Genomic DNA, 16,259 nt, shown 5'->3' with positions numbered 1-16,259 from the left:
CTGCCTGCAGTGTACGGCCACCACCTACTTGCTGTCGTTTTCTTGCAGACGAGGAGTGGCAGCTGGAGGACAGAAGCCACGATACGCTCTCCGTGAACACTGACTGCGTGCAGCTGTTGGTGAACGCCCTGGACCACCCCACGTGTCCGCTGGAAGACCTGCCACTGGAAGCCGTGAAGCAGCGCGAGCGGTGCCGCGAGCAGCTGTGGGACGACGTGGTGCAGAGGTCGCCCCACATACCCGTCACCAGCTACCTGGCCTACACGCAGAGGATAAACGTCAACCTCTGTCTGCTGGCCTGGATGGCTGTCAACTCGTACGGCATTTGTCAGGACGTCCCGTTTAGTATGATACAGTCGGTGCACGATGCTCGCTGCTATTTCGATAGTCCTGATGATCAATCATGTCTGCAGTCGAACGCTACAGACGCCATCTGCTCTGTTTCCAGAGCTATTCTGTTGCTAAAGTGTCGCGAGTTTTCCTCCATTAGGACTTCCTATAATTGTAAGTTCACTAGTTACGCATTTCCATTATTCCATAGTAGTAGCAGTGTACTGTATCAGAAGCTAACAGAAGAAACACTGAACTACAGAAACAGTTTAAACAACGCCACCTTGAAATACAAGGATTTCAAAATAGACAGCTTGAAGCCTTTAGAAATCTCATTTATACTGATAAATATCATTTTCCGTTTTTCGACTGCCGGAGTATACATGTACCTTCCCCAGTTACGCAACTTGCCTGGAAAGATATTCTTGTCCTTTCAGATCACGTGCATAACCCAGATCCTGTGTTCTGAGGTCGTGTATCGTATGGCAGGCGTCCCTGACTTACCTACAGCAGTGCTGATAGACAGCGCCCTCACACTTCTCAGCTGTATCTGGCTGAACTCGTTCTGCTACCAGATGTATTCTTGTGTTCGCCATCTCAGGCTTCCTAACCAGCTACTACCTGCTGAAGTAAGCCAGTTATTCCGTCGTGAGGTGCTGTGTGTGTTTATACCGTGGAGTATAGTATGTGTGGCAGCTGTTGCTTTGGAAAAGACGAGTAAATATTACCTGATCCACAGTCGCATAGTAGTCCTTGCAGGGATTTCACTGTCTGTGGCATTCAACTTGGTTTGTCTCGGACTGCTTGGATACATATACCTACGTAATAGGTGCTCCATACGGCAACTCGAAATTGTTGATAACAAGAAATTTGCCTCAAAGAAGCAATGTCTTTTTATGTCAGTTAAGGCCATTATATTAAGTGGAACAGGGATTATTATTAGAATTGGGTTCCACCAGGCTCAGGGCATAGCGCAGTTTGTGTACTATATGCATCTAGTTACGATGGTGCAAGGACCAGTGCTCTTCGTCTGTTTCGTTTGCAATGGAACGACGCTCCCCATACTCAAGAACAGGATACTTCTTTGGTGGAACCCAACTGACATCCCTGCAGGTGTAGAGCTGTGTTCGGCAGCCGAGAGGAATCTGGCCAGGAGAAACAATGAACAGTCTCCCTTTTCAGAATCCTCGCTGTAGCCTCCTTCAGTATTTTTCGCAAATAACAGTCTCCACACTACACTGCATTAAACCCAGCAATAAAATGGACTCTACCTGGTATGACAATATTAAATGTCATTAAATCTGATATCGTACAGCCAGTACTTCTCTTTCCTAACGTCTCCTTCATTTATAGCTGTGTGCTTATTTGTGAGTGGTAGCCTCTGTCTACCTATTCTAATGCACTGAGACTACTTACTAAAATTGTTGGGAAATGCTTTGTGTATACAATAGGCTGCGTCAATCACACGGCGTGTTAAATACAAGGAAAACGCAGCACGTTGTCGGAGGAATTCCCGTACGTCAGTGTCATCTACCGTGGCGATGGTGAATTTCTGGACACATATTCGTAGGACGTTTTTTCTCCGTTTTCCGTCGAGGATCTCTCTTTGCAGTTTGTCGATTTTATTAATGTATAATGTATGATATTTGTATATATCATATTATGTCTGAAAGAAAGAAATTTTCCATGTGTGTGTGTGAAAGATGTACTTTTACATGATTTGTAATTCAAGTACCATGACAAGAGACATTCAGATACTTATAAAATCAAAAGAGAGGGGTGAATGACTGAAGTGGTGTGTGCATGAAAGTGTAAATGGGTTTTTTGAGCTTATTAGTGGTTCGATTACATAGAGTGGCTCAAACAGGTATAGTAAGAAAGTAACACATGACTTGTTGTGCGAAATGTGGCTTGAAGTGAACGCAAAATGTCGAATGGCAGAGTTATATGAGATTAGCATTATTGGGTTTGTGAGACAAGATGGTGATTTGTTAAGCTAGAGGTTTGTAAGGGTACTATGGCAGATGTTAAAAGTTAATGTTCCATGTGCCACTCTTGGGCAAGGAAGAACATTACTTAAAGGCGTATTTACAGGAACAGTACTGTGGAAGGATAAACTTGTGCCAGTACTGTGAGTCCTGGAAAACATGTGCCATAGTAGCTTCACTAGAAGCGCACAGTACGCCGAAATTGTTGTGATTCGTAATCAATAGACGATCTCCCATTTGTTCAAATAAAACCTGAGTGAGCAAAGTAAAGGAGTGTCTGTGTGAATTTAGTATCAAGCCCAACTGAAAGTTCTGTGATAAATAGTACTACGTGGAGTGATTTTCGTGAATTGTGAAAGTACAGCCATCATCGCGCACTTAGCAGGCACCCGCAGAGTTAACCGCGGTTTCCGTCTGGACGCAGTGGAACCAGAGGCCGCAGCGCCACGAGGGAGGCAGGTGCCGGGTGTAGCCCGCCTGGCCGCAGGGGGGCGCCGGCAGCTCAACAGATTCTGTAAACCCGTTTGACGAAGATTTGCAGGCCGTGCGCCTCGATTCTGTCAGCGCAGCGCCAAGCCAACCCTGGCCCGCTCTGCGTGACGTCACAAGAGCGCGCCGCGGCCTTCTCTTTAGGTGGTGGCGGCCAGAGCCGACACGGGGCCCACCCAGACAAGTGTCCTGCACCACCGGTACACGCGTAAAGTCAGCCCGACACAGTGGTCGCCAGCCGAGCCTCGACCCGCTGGAAAGTATCGAACCTCATCGCTCGAAAGCCAGTAGTTAACGGCCCTCGTGCTACCTACTTACCCCCAGGCAAGATCCCGAGTTCCGACCGCAGTGCTGGGAACATTCACAGCCGAGTCCAGGAATTAACTTTCGACTGGCTGCACGAAATACACAGTTCAAAGCCAACAGGAAGACGGTCACTCAAAAAACATTACTCCCAGATTTGGATAACAAACTGAGATTATCGCTATCCAATTACCCCAGCCAAGTCAGTCTGAGTCGGAGGACCACTACCACTTCGCTAACATCACCGAGTTTTCCCTGAGCTACAATTCGCCGTAAACGCCCACACTAATTACTATTTCAACATTCGCAGATAACGACAGGAAAGTTCTGAAGCGGTAATGGATGCGCGCAAACGAGAAGGCGTTTGGAAACTCGAGAACGCTGTGCGTCGCGACACAGAACTCCGCTCCAGAGCGCCCGCGACCCGCCACGTCGGCCACACGGGCGCCGACGGCCAGCTTTCGATTCCCCGAGCTCCGAGCCTCTCCACGAAATCCTTCTACACGTGGGCCTTTCAGCCAATCAGGAACAGCAGAGGACCGCAAGCCCCACCACTGGCCACTCCCTGCTGCTGCTTACAGCCGCTGCTCTCACGTTCTGGTCTTCAAAAAGGCGAACCAGCGAGCAGATGTGGGTGGTCAGGGAATCACCTGTTACAACCCTTTCACTCGTGGGGTATCAAGCATTAACTTCTGCAACCGATATACCTACTAAGAGGTTTCCTCTGATATATCTGGAGACAAGCATTCTCGCAGCCGAAACTGCTTGAACTCTTGTTATATGTACGTAGTTGTTCAAGTCCCACTGCCACACCTTCACCTGTCCATGTTAGGCAAAATTTTTCTGCCTGACTCATGTAGTACTATCACCGTCAGAGGGTGGTACGGGACTACAAGTCCCACCGCCACACCTCCAAAGTGAATTGCAGTGACGCAGTCACTGCCCTGTGGAAATTTACTGCCTCACCGACACAGTTAGACCGCAATAGACCGGTGATGCTGTAATGTAACTTATCACCCCGGACTACAAGTCCATTAAAAAAAAAAAAAAAAAAAAAAAAAAAAAGTCAGCACACGTGTTACTCACGGGAGTGCCAATGCGACCTCCCACTCCTTTATCAGCCATGATGAATCTCGAGCTGTGACGTCACCTGGCAGCTGCTGCAGTTTGTTTACAACGGTGTCTCTCAGTGTTTCTATCGAAAGCGTGCATGTGAGTTCGTGTAACACGTTAGTTTGTGTGTAATTCTTGTCCTGCTGAATGTTCAGTTGGAAAGGAATTGTTCCGTGAGTCCTGTAGCTTCGTTCTCGGTATTATGCCTACAATTACGTCGTATTGTGCAGTTGCTGAATGTAGGAATAGTGGACGCAAGACTGAAGGCGTAATTTATCATCGTTTTCCAAAAAAATGTTGAACTACAGCGTAAGTGGATTGCTCGTTGTAAACGAGAGGACAAAATTAATGTTAATAATGCAACAGTTTGTTCCGAACATTTTTGTGAAAGCGATTACAAACGAGACTTGCAGAATGAATGGTTAGGTCTACCTACACGGGAACTGCTACAGGACAATGCTGTTCCGTCTCTAAAAATACCAAACTGGCACGGAAATGTATTCGAAGTTCCAGGTCCCAGCACCGCGAATGTTACCGGTAGTTTTCTAACAGAGAGAGAACGTCGCTGTGACACTAGAACAGTCAAAAGAAGAGCTCTCTCAACGTTGAAATCTTTATCTCCCAAGAAACGTAAGCTGGACAAATCCAGCAACACATACTTTTTACTGATCCGCTAATTTCACTAAAAGACCAGGAAATTCAAGCACTGAAGAAAGAATTGGTTAGTTTGAAGATTAAAAATGTTCGACTGGAACAAAGAATTAAGTCCATGAAGGAAGCTATAAAGCAAGCTACATCTATAAAACGTGATGTGTCTCACACTAAGAAGCACAAATGTGTATGCTCGGATGTGAGAAGTACACTTTCTCAGTGTTTCACACCAGGACAAATTCGTTGTCTGTTAAACAAGAGGAAGCAAGTAAAGTGGTGCTCAGAGGACATTGCAAATGCTCTCACATTGAGAGCTTTGTCTCCTAAAGCATATGCCTACCTGAGGAGGAAGAATTATCCTTTTCCCTGCAGGTCAACACTCCAGACATGGACGAAACAGTTGAAGTGCCAACCAGGTGTTTTGAAACCAGTTTTGGAGTTAATTAAAGGTAGGTCAGAAATGTTCACATCATTAGAGGCGATTGGTGTCCTAAGCTTTGACGACATGAGCACTGACGGTCGTGTGACTTACGATTCATCCGACGATGTAGTACTCGGACCACACAACAATGTCCAAGTCGTCATGGTTCGCAGCTTGTTTTCAAAATGGAAGCAGCCAGTGTATTATGACTTTGATGTTGCAATGTCTAGTGATTTGTTGCAGAATGTCACAAAAGAAGTTGAAACAGCAGGAATCCGTATCGTAGCTGTTACGTGTGACATGGGACCAAAAAAGTATGAATGTGTGGAAACAACTTGGTGCGTCTACATCCAAGACATTCTTTTCAAACCCTGTCGATCATAGCAGAAAAGTCTGGGTTATTTTTGATGTACCACATTTGCTTAAGTCATTAAGAAATCATTTTCTTGATGACGGAATCACTTTGCCTGATGGTATTGTGATTACAAAAATGGTTATAGAAGATCTTCTTCGACATCAGAAAGGCGATCTTTCGATCAATCACCACATATCGGAGGTTCATCTTAACGTTAGTGGACGTGATCGTCAGAATGTCCGAAGGGCTGCACAGGTATTTTCACGTCGCACTGCCCAAGCGGTGAGATATGTTCTGCATAAAGATCACGAAGGAAGCTTCATTGAGCTCGTGAACGATGTTTTCGATGTGCTGAATTCGAGATACCCTCAAGATGAGAAAGCTCCCCTTAGAAGTGGTTACGGGTTTAATATCGGAAGTCAGGAAATCTCTCTAAAAAGTTTTCTTGAAATGTATTCTAATATGCGAGTAGGAAAAAGAAACAGTCTTCTCCCGTTTCAGAAGGGATTCATTGTATCAATAAATTCACTTTTTGGACTTTACAATGACATGAAAAATTCCGGAGCTATTTATATATTGACAGCCAGACTTAATCAAGATTGTCTGGAAAATTTATTTTCCAGAATCCGTGGCCTTGGTGTCTTCTACAACAATCCCACTCCCTTCGAGGTGAAAAACAGAATTCGTTTATTGATACTGACTGGAAGTGCAAGTAAAATACCTTTGTCTTCTGGTGCTTCGACTTCAGAGGACAGAAATGAGAATTTTGCTTCTGAAAACTATCCGAACCAGCTGATGAAACTGAGGAAGATTTTGCACGTTTTTTTCTCGAGTGAATTATGTATAAGAGTAACTGCTGAATCATTTGACGTCGCTACAGATGACGAAAACTTGCTCTTAGATTTCGAGCACAGTGATTCAGTGTGTACCAGTGAAGACGTGCTTTAAAATATCTAGCAGGATATATAGCATTCAAGTCCCAAAACGTTGACAGTCCTTTGGGAAATACAGCAGGGCAGTGTGTTGTTGATACAGAATTAAGTCTGAAGCAAGACTGGATTACTATTATTTCAAAAGGGGGCCTCATTTCTCCCTCTACTGACTGGTTTGCTAAAATACGTGAGTTAGAAATTATATTTGCTGCTTTTCACGGATCAAATATTTCTCATTGTAATAGAGTGATGACAACCTTAGCAGATCATGTTTAAGTGCGAAATTTCCCGAACTTAATAGCAAAATAGTTCAGTTATATGTCAGAACAAGAACTTTTATACGGATTAGACATTTAAACAAAAGAGCCAAAATTGATGCAATGAAACGGAATTCGGCAAGGAAAAATCGGCACTGGTCAGCGTCGCCTTCAGCATCTTCGACGTAGCTTCTGCATCAGCTTTGTAAGGTAAGTTCGAAGATTACTATCTTTTTATTTACAAAAACATGGGTGAAATGGGCAGTACCCAATTGTAAAATATTTACCGTAGTCAGATGTCTAAAAGACGAGCATGAATGCGGATGCGAACATCGTCCACTAGTTTTGCGTGGCGATATATCATCATTGCTACTAATATTTAATGCATTTCTTTCGGAAACCTTGTATATAATATTAACATGAAGTGTGTTCAACCCTGTGAGCGCGAACCTTTAAATTATATGAGAAGAGAAGAGACGTGAAAACATTTATTTTGCAATCTCTCATATTCTACAAACGGAGACTGCTGCCGTCTGGCTGCCGGGTGACGTAACAATTCGCTGACCAATGAGAGCGCACTAAGCCAATCTGGCATACCTTTTTTATTCTATATTCCTTGGTGTTACTCAGGCGACGTCCTCTGCAAAGTACATCATGCGTAACTCGCGCCACTGTCGCCAAACGCAGCATTGTCAGAGCGATTCAGACTTGGGATCGGCAGTCTGCACAACCGCCACACTTTTGAGACAGGGACGACCAACTCGCATCTGCCGAGGCTAAAGGCACAGAACTCAACGCTGACTGCGGGCGTTCTCAAGCAGGGCGTGGGGACTATGGATCGTCCTGTTTCCGATATGCAACAACAGATCAGAGCGCACCAGACTGAAGTAGAGAACTCTGTCTCCAGCAGATCTTCAGAAACGCAACGCTACTCCGAAAACCCAGACAAGAAACCCGAAGTAAACAGGCAAAGCCGCCACAAACACGGTACTCCAATTACAAATAGTTTACACTCATCCAAATACATCTCACGAAGAACAAGGTTTACAACTGGTTGGGTGCAGATGGAATTAACGCACATCTAACACAACTCATGGCACTTTAGCAAACCCTACAATAAACTATAAGAAGGTGGCAAAGAAACCGCCAAATCGTTGTAACCTGTACTAAAACAGTTGCCTGGGCCACCAAGTCGTTCACAAAAAAAATGCGAAAAAATTTGCCAACATCACAACTCACCCATCAGATATCGAAACCCGAGAGAACAGTTTGAGTTACTTACCGATCTGAAGCAACAGTAACAGAATCACATCACACGCCAAACACTAAGCAAAAGAGAAACCACACAGACTCACGCTCGCCTTGGTGATAACAAATTTTGACCGTGATACAATAAACGAAAAAACTGAAGGCGACCTAAAGGTACCGGGAAACTAAATCAAAATTCCCCGCTATTCCTTCCAGTCATCTATAGTTACAAAGAACCAACTAACAAGCTACTTGTTCACCATATCAGACTGCACTGTGTACCTCACAAGGTTGGACTATTTAAACACTACCTCCTCAATAACAGCTACGTCCATATTGCAACACTTTCCAATAAGCCACGAAAAGCTGCGATATAAAGGGAAATGTGAAGAACGGAGTCGAGCACATAGAATTTTTAATTGCAAAATATACCCGAAACAAGAAGCACCAAAATGCAGGAGCTGCAACACTGATAACGTTATTAGTGATGAGAGTTGCAAAGAAAGACCAAAACAGCCTATCTCAGCAAACAAAACTTGAAAACATTAAGCGCATTGATCAAACTATCACGGTCTTCGTCCAAGAATGACACGAAAACAATCAAACGGAAAACATACTCTGAGTCTTCACTACAGCCCTTCCCAACATGATATTTGAAAGAAGGGAAATAATAACAGCAGTTTCTAAAAAGCTCCTACTACGTTCTTTGGCGAACACGGATTCACGTCTATATCGCCATATTGATAGACAAGGAGGCCAATGCCCAACCTAGCCTGAGACACCAGGAAACAAGAATTAATCTTCACATTCAAGCCTAAGAAAGATATTGCCACTATCTGCATTGTCAACACACTGGATTTCTGCTCTAAAAACAAACTCCCTAAAGGCATAGTAAGAGAAAAAGAAGTTGGTATTACAGTCGCAGCACGTACCTCATGAGCAGGTAGAGAAATCAATCTAGAGAACTGTATCTGTCACGCAAACCAGACCGTAGTAGAAGCTGAGATAGATGCTTCAGAGTCTTTCATATAAAACACCACAACGATGTATCCTGCCGAGGAACCGCCAACTGATCTCGTTAATTATATACCCTCATTGTGCCCAGCTAAAGGAACAGGAGACTCAGTACTAGATCTGCGATATTTGCTGAAAAATTGAACAAGAAAGATATTAAACTTGTTGTAGCCATTTTGAATCACGCAAGACTCAGAAATGACTCGCCGCCTTTTATCAGTCACTATGGCACTTCTATCTTAGAACATATACTACGTACAACATAGCTACCCAGATTCTGAAGCTACACTGAATTTGGTGACTGCATAGCTAACGAATACCTATCATTTATTATGCTGTGAATCACAAAAACTAGGAAAAAACTTAAAACGATCATAAACTCACGAAATCGGATAGTCGAAAAAATCCGAATGATACGTTTTAACACAAAACCTAACCAATCAACTATTCAAACCACTCCTTAAGACTCCTGACGTACATAAGAAACAAAATTAAACAGTAGGGAAATTCTGTAGACCATACGGCACTAACCAAATGGATATCCTACGTTTGGCTTGAACGTTTTCAATGACGTAATAAGAGAAACCCACCAAATGATGTGCGAGGTAATCACAAGAATTAGGTCCCACAATAGCAGCAGTTTTTGGAAAAAATTTCCAACAGGTCATAGCACACCATTTGCGAACAGCCATCCTTAATAGCAGATTAGAATGTCATTCATTACTGACGACCTCAAAAAAGTTCCTCAAAGTGCTAGAAAAACATTCACGGTCATCCACGGTATCCAAAATTCGATAAAACCGACGAAGAAATGATACTCGAAAATCCGAATGCAACCGCTTAACATCCACTACTTTATAAGTTTGACGAATATGAAATGGAAAGAAAGCAGCTCAGAGACTGGAAGCACTGGAAGATAACAAAATAAATCACTCCTTTCACAAGACACCTTTCCTCAAACACATCAGACGTTTCTTCATCGCGGCCATTAAACTGAAAATAGTCTCTCTAAAATAGAAGCAAGCTAAAATCAAGATGATTTCCCAACCCGAAAGACCAAAAAACGACACCAAATCATAGGTTACCGTGCTCTCAGTGACAGGGAAAGCTTTCGAGACAGACTAAAATTGTTCAAGGAATAGAGCAACATAATCGCACAAGAACAAGCAGGGTTCAGCGGCAACCACAGCACAGGCGACCCGGTCCCAGGACTGAGCAGCAGAGCGACGCAGGCTGAACGCAACACGGCAGGCGCAACGCCGGCACGCTTTCTCGTGGACGGCGAACGCGCCTTGCATTGGTTGTGGTATGCTGGACTGCTCTTTGAAACGTTACTTTTGAACTTCGCATGCCACAGTGTGCAGTTTACTAAAAGCGTTGCTGGAAACAGGTAAGTACAAGCGCTGCTTGGTGATCACCATTGGACAAGTATTATGCCAGCCGCAGAGACGCCACGTGGGACAGTCACGTCTCCACTGCTACACACCAACAACACGGCTGACATCGCTAAAGGTCGAGGATCGAAAGAAGAGCCCTGTACACAGATGACACTGCGCACTGTTGTCAGGGCCCGACATGCGGCATAATTAACGAGCAGATCAGCCCCTTCACAGACAAGCAGGAATCATCGCTAAGCAAGTCGAGTAGATTAAAATGCAGTGGATCCACGAAATCTATTCTTCATCACCAACCTGTGATCTTCAACTACCCCCACTTTAAATAAATATGTATTCCTCACGTCATCTTCAGAGGTACTCTGACAGTCAGTTATAAACAATGAAGAAATACGCCAACTGGAAAATGAGATGTTATAACACAGAGAGATGTTGCTTCGCCCCTCAGTGTGAAGACTGGTTTTAAAAATAGCTCTCCATTCTACTGTATAACTTGCAGGCCTCTTCATCTCCAAGTACATACTGCAGCCCACATCCATCCCAATCTCTTTACTGTATTCACCACCTGGTCTTCCTCTACGATTTTTACCCTCACACTTCATTTCAAAACTAAATTGGTTACCTGTCGACGTCTCAGAACGTGTCCTACCAACCGCCCCTCCATTTGGTCAGGTTGCGCCTCGCATGTTCCCACGTTTCTCAGGAATCCAAACTTATCTTCCCTGAGGTGGGCGTCTACCAGTTTTTTCATTCTTCTGTAAAGAATTTGTGTTAGTATTTTACAACGACGAGTAATTTTCACACCTACCAGCAACTGCTTTCTTTGGAATTGATAACATTACATTCTTCGCCTGTCTCATACGCCTGGCACAACAGGTGGGAGAGCACCGCCGTGGCCGGCTCTCCCGAGGCTGCCTGTAATCCTGCCAGAAGACTGTTTACTCCCTGGGCCTCGTTTCGACTTAGATATTTCAGAACACTGTCAAATTTGATCTCGCACAGTTACATCTCCCACCTCATTTACATCCATGACCACTTCCCTATCTGTAATATTACCTTCAGTAAGATATATATCTGACATAACTACATTAGCAAAAAACAAAACCTATGTGATGTCATGACAGCAGAAATTCTAAATATGATGTAGCTGTGCTATTGCCTACACGAAGACATAGACCACTACACCATTCAGAATGACTCCAGTTTCTTCTATATAACATGGCACTTACCTCTGACTTACACGGTTATGTTACAAATCCCTTCGTATCATACTAGAGATTAGTTCCTAAGCATTAGTCTTAAAGACTACTAGTACAATGTAACAGGACACAAAATGCCATAACGATCGACAAACAATCGCAGGTGATGCTTTTTTAAAGGAAGTTTTTAACCCACTCATAAGGCGAATGCCAGGACTCAGCTGTAAGAGTAACATCGTCCTCCAATCCACCAGGATTACACGCTGCGTCCAAACCAAATAAGAGCCTCAGATTAAAGATGAACACTGTCACCACATCATTAAGCACATTTCCGTTCAAAGAGTAACACGTTTGCTAGGGCACATTGCTGCTTGTACTAAACTTAAATATTTTCTTTTTCACCTCTCCCCTGTCAACAGTGACTGTAATTTGGATCAGCAACTCAGAAACAGACATTCTTTAACAAAGTCAGTCTGAAGTAGTCGACGAATGATCTTGACATTAATCACATTTTATTAAGACCTGACTTATCAGGAGCTGCATTAAGTGATCTTATGTATTTCTAAAACATTAAAACTTAATTACGAAACCTTTTAATTTTCTTGATCGCAAAAACACATTGCTTTACCATTCATTACACGTTTTGGTTGCCAATCAACTATTGTTAGCTTGTAAAAGAAATAATAAACAGGGAATTGCCTTAGATTTAACCAAATTTAAGGAAGTTACGTAGAATTGCGTAATGATATGCCAATCATGGTAAATGCAATGTGGCTATGAATTCTGTAGGCTTGAAGGCCATCATCTAATAGCATATCTTGGAACTGTGTAAGTAATTGGAAAGTACCTATCGGGTGAATGTGAATAGAAAACTGTTTTCAGATATTAAAGAATTAAGCAAATAGAAATAATGAAAACATACCATGCTGACTAATGAACCACATTTTCCATAGACTATTCGTTACACCAACGAAGTTACAGAGTGCAACTCTCAACATATAGTAACAATCGAAACACACTCTTTCGTTAAGAATAAAGGCGCTAGCCCAGCTTAAGAAGCGAAAGTAATTTTAGGAAGAGACACTCTCTCTAGTTACTTATATCGGAAATGAGTATGAGCAGAAATTTGTAAGTGTAGCTGCCTTTTTGGCCCTATCAGCTGTTCACGACACTGCTTGGTGAGAAGCACTTCTTTAGAAATTCACGATTGTGTCGTAAATTTAAGGACTTACTTAACAACATGCTTAACAATAGATCATTTCATATCCATTCTCACAATGACAGATGCAGGGTAATTAAACCAAATGATAGTTTACTTCAAATGTCTGTTCTGAGTCCACTACCACTTTGGTCTGTACATGCACAGCTTACCAAAAGTCTTCAAAAAAATTGATTTATACTGACGACATTTGCTTGGTGGCCCAAAGCCTCAACGTTTATGATGCTGAAACCTCTTTATCCACTGATACAGAAGTCTTAGATGTATACATCAAGAAATAGTGGCTCCACCTAAATCCACAGAAAATAATTGTATCTACATTACATCTATGCAGAAGACAGTCAGAGTGCACACCAGAAGACAGGTTCAGAGACCAAGTCTCGTTGTACTGCATTACACCATAATACATAGGAACAGCGCTAGATAGAACTCTTGACTTACAAGTAGCACCTGAACTCAAAACGAGAAAGAACAGTCTTAAAAATTCGGTGGTATCTTATGGGGAGCTAATGCTCGTGTTTTGAGATCCATAGCTCTAACCCTATCATAGCTGCTCTGTTGCTGAAGATTACTGTTCGACCAGGATCAATAGTGCTCATACTAAGAAGATAGATGCCCAACTGAATCAGGTATTATGGGATGTATTCTGAGTACAATCGCTCTAAGACTTCCTGTTCTCAGCATCATCCCACCCCCAGCTCTAAGAAACCAGCTCTCCTAAAGGTCTGGAAGAACATTCTGAAGAATCCTCAGCTGGCCAGTCATCGAGATGCTCCACAGGCAGAACATCAACACTTGAAATCAAGGAAACCCTCATCATGCACAGCAGAAAACCTCGTTGTGTTCTCTTTGATTGTCAACCATTTACGGAAAATTCAGTGGAATCCGTCACCAATAGTCAACAAGCATCTAGTCAAGGACCCATTCCTGCAGACAGGATTCGATATCCCTAGACATCAGTAGAGGATCTTGAAATGGATTAGCAGTGGAGAAGGCTGATGTGCTTATCTCAAGCATGGGGTGAGTGTTCTTTTTACAGACAATTCAATGTCGCTTTCTAAATATTCCAATTTAAATGGCCTCAGTATTATCACAACAGAAACAGGGTCACATGTTGCAGCACGCTTGAGGCGGCTGCATGCCCTGCCCGCTGCTGTGACGTCACGTGATCAAATCTAATGCTAATTCCAGAGATCTCTTTACCCTCACACGTGCTGATTCGATTATTTACATGCTTTATCATCAGGATATGTAATTACCCAGGGGCTGTCTTCTGGATCCTGAGGTGTATGTCATAATTTCATCAAATAATTACATATGATTTATCAGTTACGCTTCTCCCATGGTCTTGGTCTCTGTATCCTCAAGTAAACTGGACTGTGGATACTGAAATAGTACTTACCGACGAGAGTCGCGGCACATTGTCATTTTCACTATGTCTTCACTGCTTAGAAAGTGTGTTAACTGCCCTGTCGTCGTGCTATATAATTTTTGTATGTTATTGCATTAAGTCTTGGGATTTCGAGGTCATCTATACTGCAGAGAGGTATATAAACCATACAGCTCTATGATATTATCAGTTCATTTCAGAATGCTACTATTTACTAGTACATACATGTTAGCTTATGGTTCAAAACAAGTAAATGTAGGATTAGCATGAGATCGTGAGTGTGAAGTTATAGTAGAAACTGAAGATGTCCGTCGTAATGTAAAACACAATTTACAGATACGAGTTAGGGCGAGCATTGTTAGCCGATGAAGCACACTGAGAGGTTGATGACAACAGACTACGATCCTTTTCAACTTCCTCTTCAGATGAACATCTGTAGCAATAAGGCAACCATCATCGACCTGTATAAAAGTGTCGTGAAGTTGTATTGGTTATGCAGTGCACTACGGATTGCAACAGACAAATACAGTGACAAGTATATGTGAAAGCGTTTCTAAGCGATGTTGTGTGTTATGTAAGTGAATGTTGCATACAAGATGATTTAGAACAATATGTAAACGTATGTATGCTTGCAGCACCAAGGGCTGCTACTATAATCCTATGGAATTTTAAGCATAAAACGTGTTATGCTATAGTTGCCCTCTTTTATGCTACCTTTTTGTATTTTAGATCTGAAGAAGTCTCGTCAATGATCTGAAACTAGTAATCAGTAGAGGAGTTTTAGCGATCTTGAAATACGACTTTTATCCACACATTTTAACATAACAGATCGCCCATCATCACTTTTGAAAATAGGAATAACAACTAACTTTTGTGCCCAAGGGCATATTTTGCACTGGGTTGACGCCACCTGCGACCGCTATTCTAATCCGGTCTAAATCTCATTTGGCAACCCAGAATGCCAGTTTGATGGCGCATTGTTGAATGTCTAGTTGCTTAGTTTCATTTTCATGGTTGATTTATAGACTAACCATTATTATTAGCAGTTTGTCACAGTTGAGCAAACGTGTTTCTTTTGAGGAAGATTTTCTACAATGAGTCATAGAGACCTGAACGAGGCGGAAATTTTCGCTTAACATCTAATAGACGAACAAGTATCAGAGTTAAGGGATTTCGAGTAGAATTATACAGACATTGAAGAGAATAAAAATAAAGAAGATGCGGGGAGGGGTGGAGGCAATGAAGAAACAATGCACACAGACAACACTCCCAATGTGCTACAAGTTCTGGTAGAGTGCATCCAGAAGCAGCTCCAAGAATACGTAAAAGTGGTTGTGCGAACTTGGCCCATAAACCTCAGCGAAGAAGTACAGCTGGGAAAGAAGTATCTGAATCAATCAAAAAAATTTTCACTCCTGAAATGGTTAGAAAAACAACTGACGATACAATTGTGTCATGTGAATGCAAAAAATTGATCTCTTGTTAGCGATCCTGAACTACACGCTGTACAGCTTTCAGGCTTGCAGCGAAATGACCACGACGAGAAAAACTGAGGAATTGCAGCCAGTATAAGAGGCCCTGCCGAGGATTGCCCCAGCCACGCGACATTCGCGAGCGGAACAGGAGTAGGCGGATGACAGTGTGAGGAGAAATGTTGCTGAGAATAGGTTCTGGGTTCGAACCCCAGTCCAACACAAAGCTTCACGTCACGGCATTTCTAATAAGTTACATGTGAAGAAGCAATATTTAACATCTCTCGTAGTTCCTTAACAAGGACAATAGATGCTGGGTAGGAATCCGCGTCCGTTAAAAATGTTTACGTTATGTAATTTATAGTTGATATTTGCTAACTGATACTGTCTAAAATCGAGGTATATCACTCTCTGTATGCCTAGTCAGGAATGACTGTTAGTTTCCGTCAGTCACGAAATCTTTGCTTAGTCTACATGACCTGGG

General features: G+C 42.7%; 1 protein-coding gene across 1 annotated transcript in view; it reads left to right on the top strand.

Annotated features, from left to right (window-relative positions):
* Positions 1 to 1,635, top strand: part of LOC126442779 (uncharacterized) — a 42,832-nt gene extending 41,197 nt beyond the window's left edge. Inside the window, exon 5 of the mRNA XM_050090811.1 lies at positions 49 to 1,635. Within this exon, the coding sequence (XP_049946768.1) occupies positions 49 to 1,526 (1,478 nt within the window). The 3' untranslated portion in view covers positions 1,527 to 1,635. The remainder of the gene's footprint in view (positions 1 to 48) is intronic.
* The last annotated feature ends 14,624 nt before the right edge of the window (positions 1,636 to 16,259 follow it).

This window comes from Schistocerca serialis, unplaced genomic scaffold (assembly GCF_023864345.2).
Source record: "Schistocerca serialis cubense isolate TAMUIC-IGC-003099 unplaced genomic scaffold, iqSchSeri2.2 HiC_scaffold_1407, whole genome shotgun sequence".
NCBI lineage: Eukaryota > Metazoa > Arthropoda > Insecta > Orthoptera > Acrididae > Schistocerca > Schistocerca serialis.
Note: the sequence above shows the minus strand (reverse complement) of the source record. Positions and strands in the feature narration are given on the sequence as shown.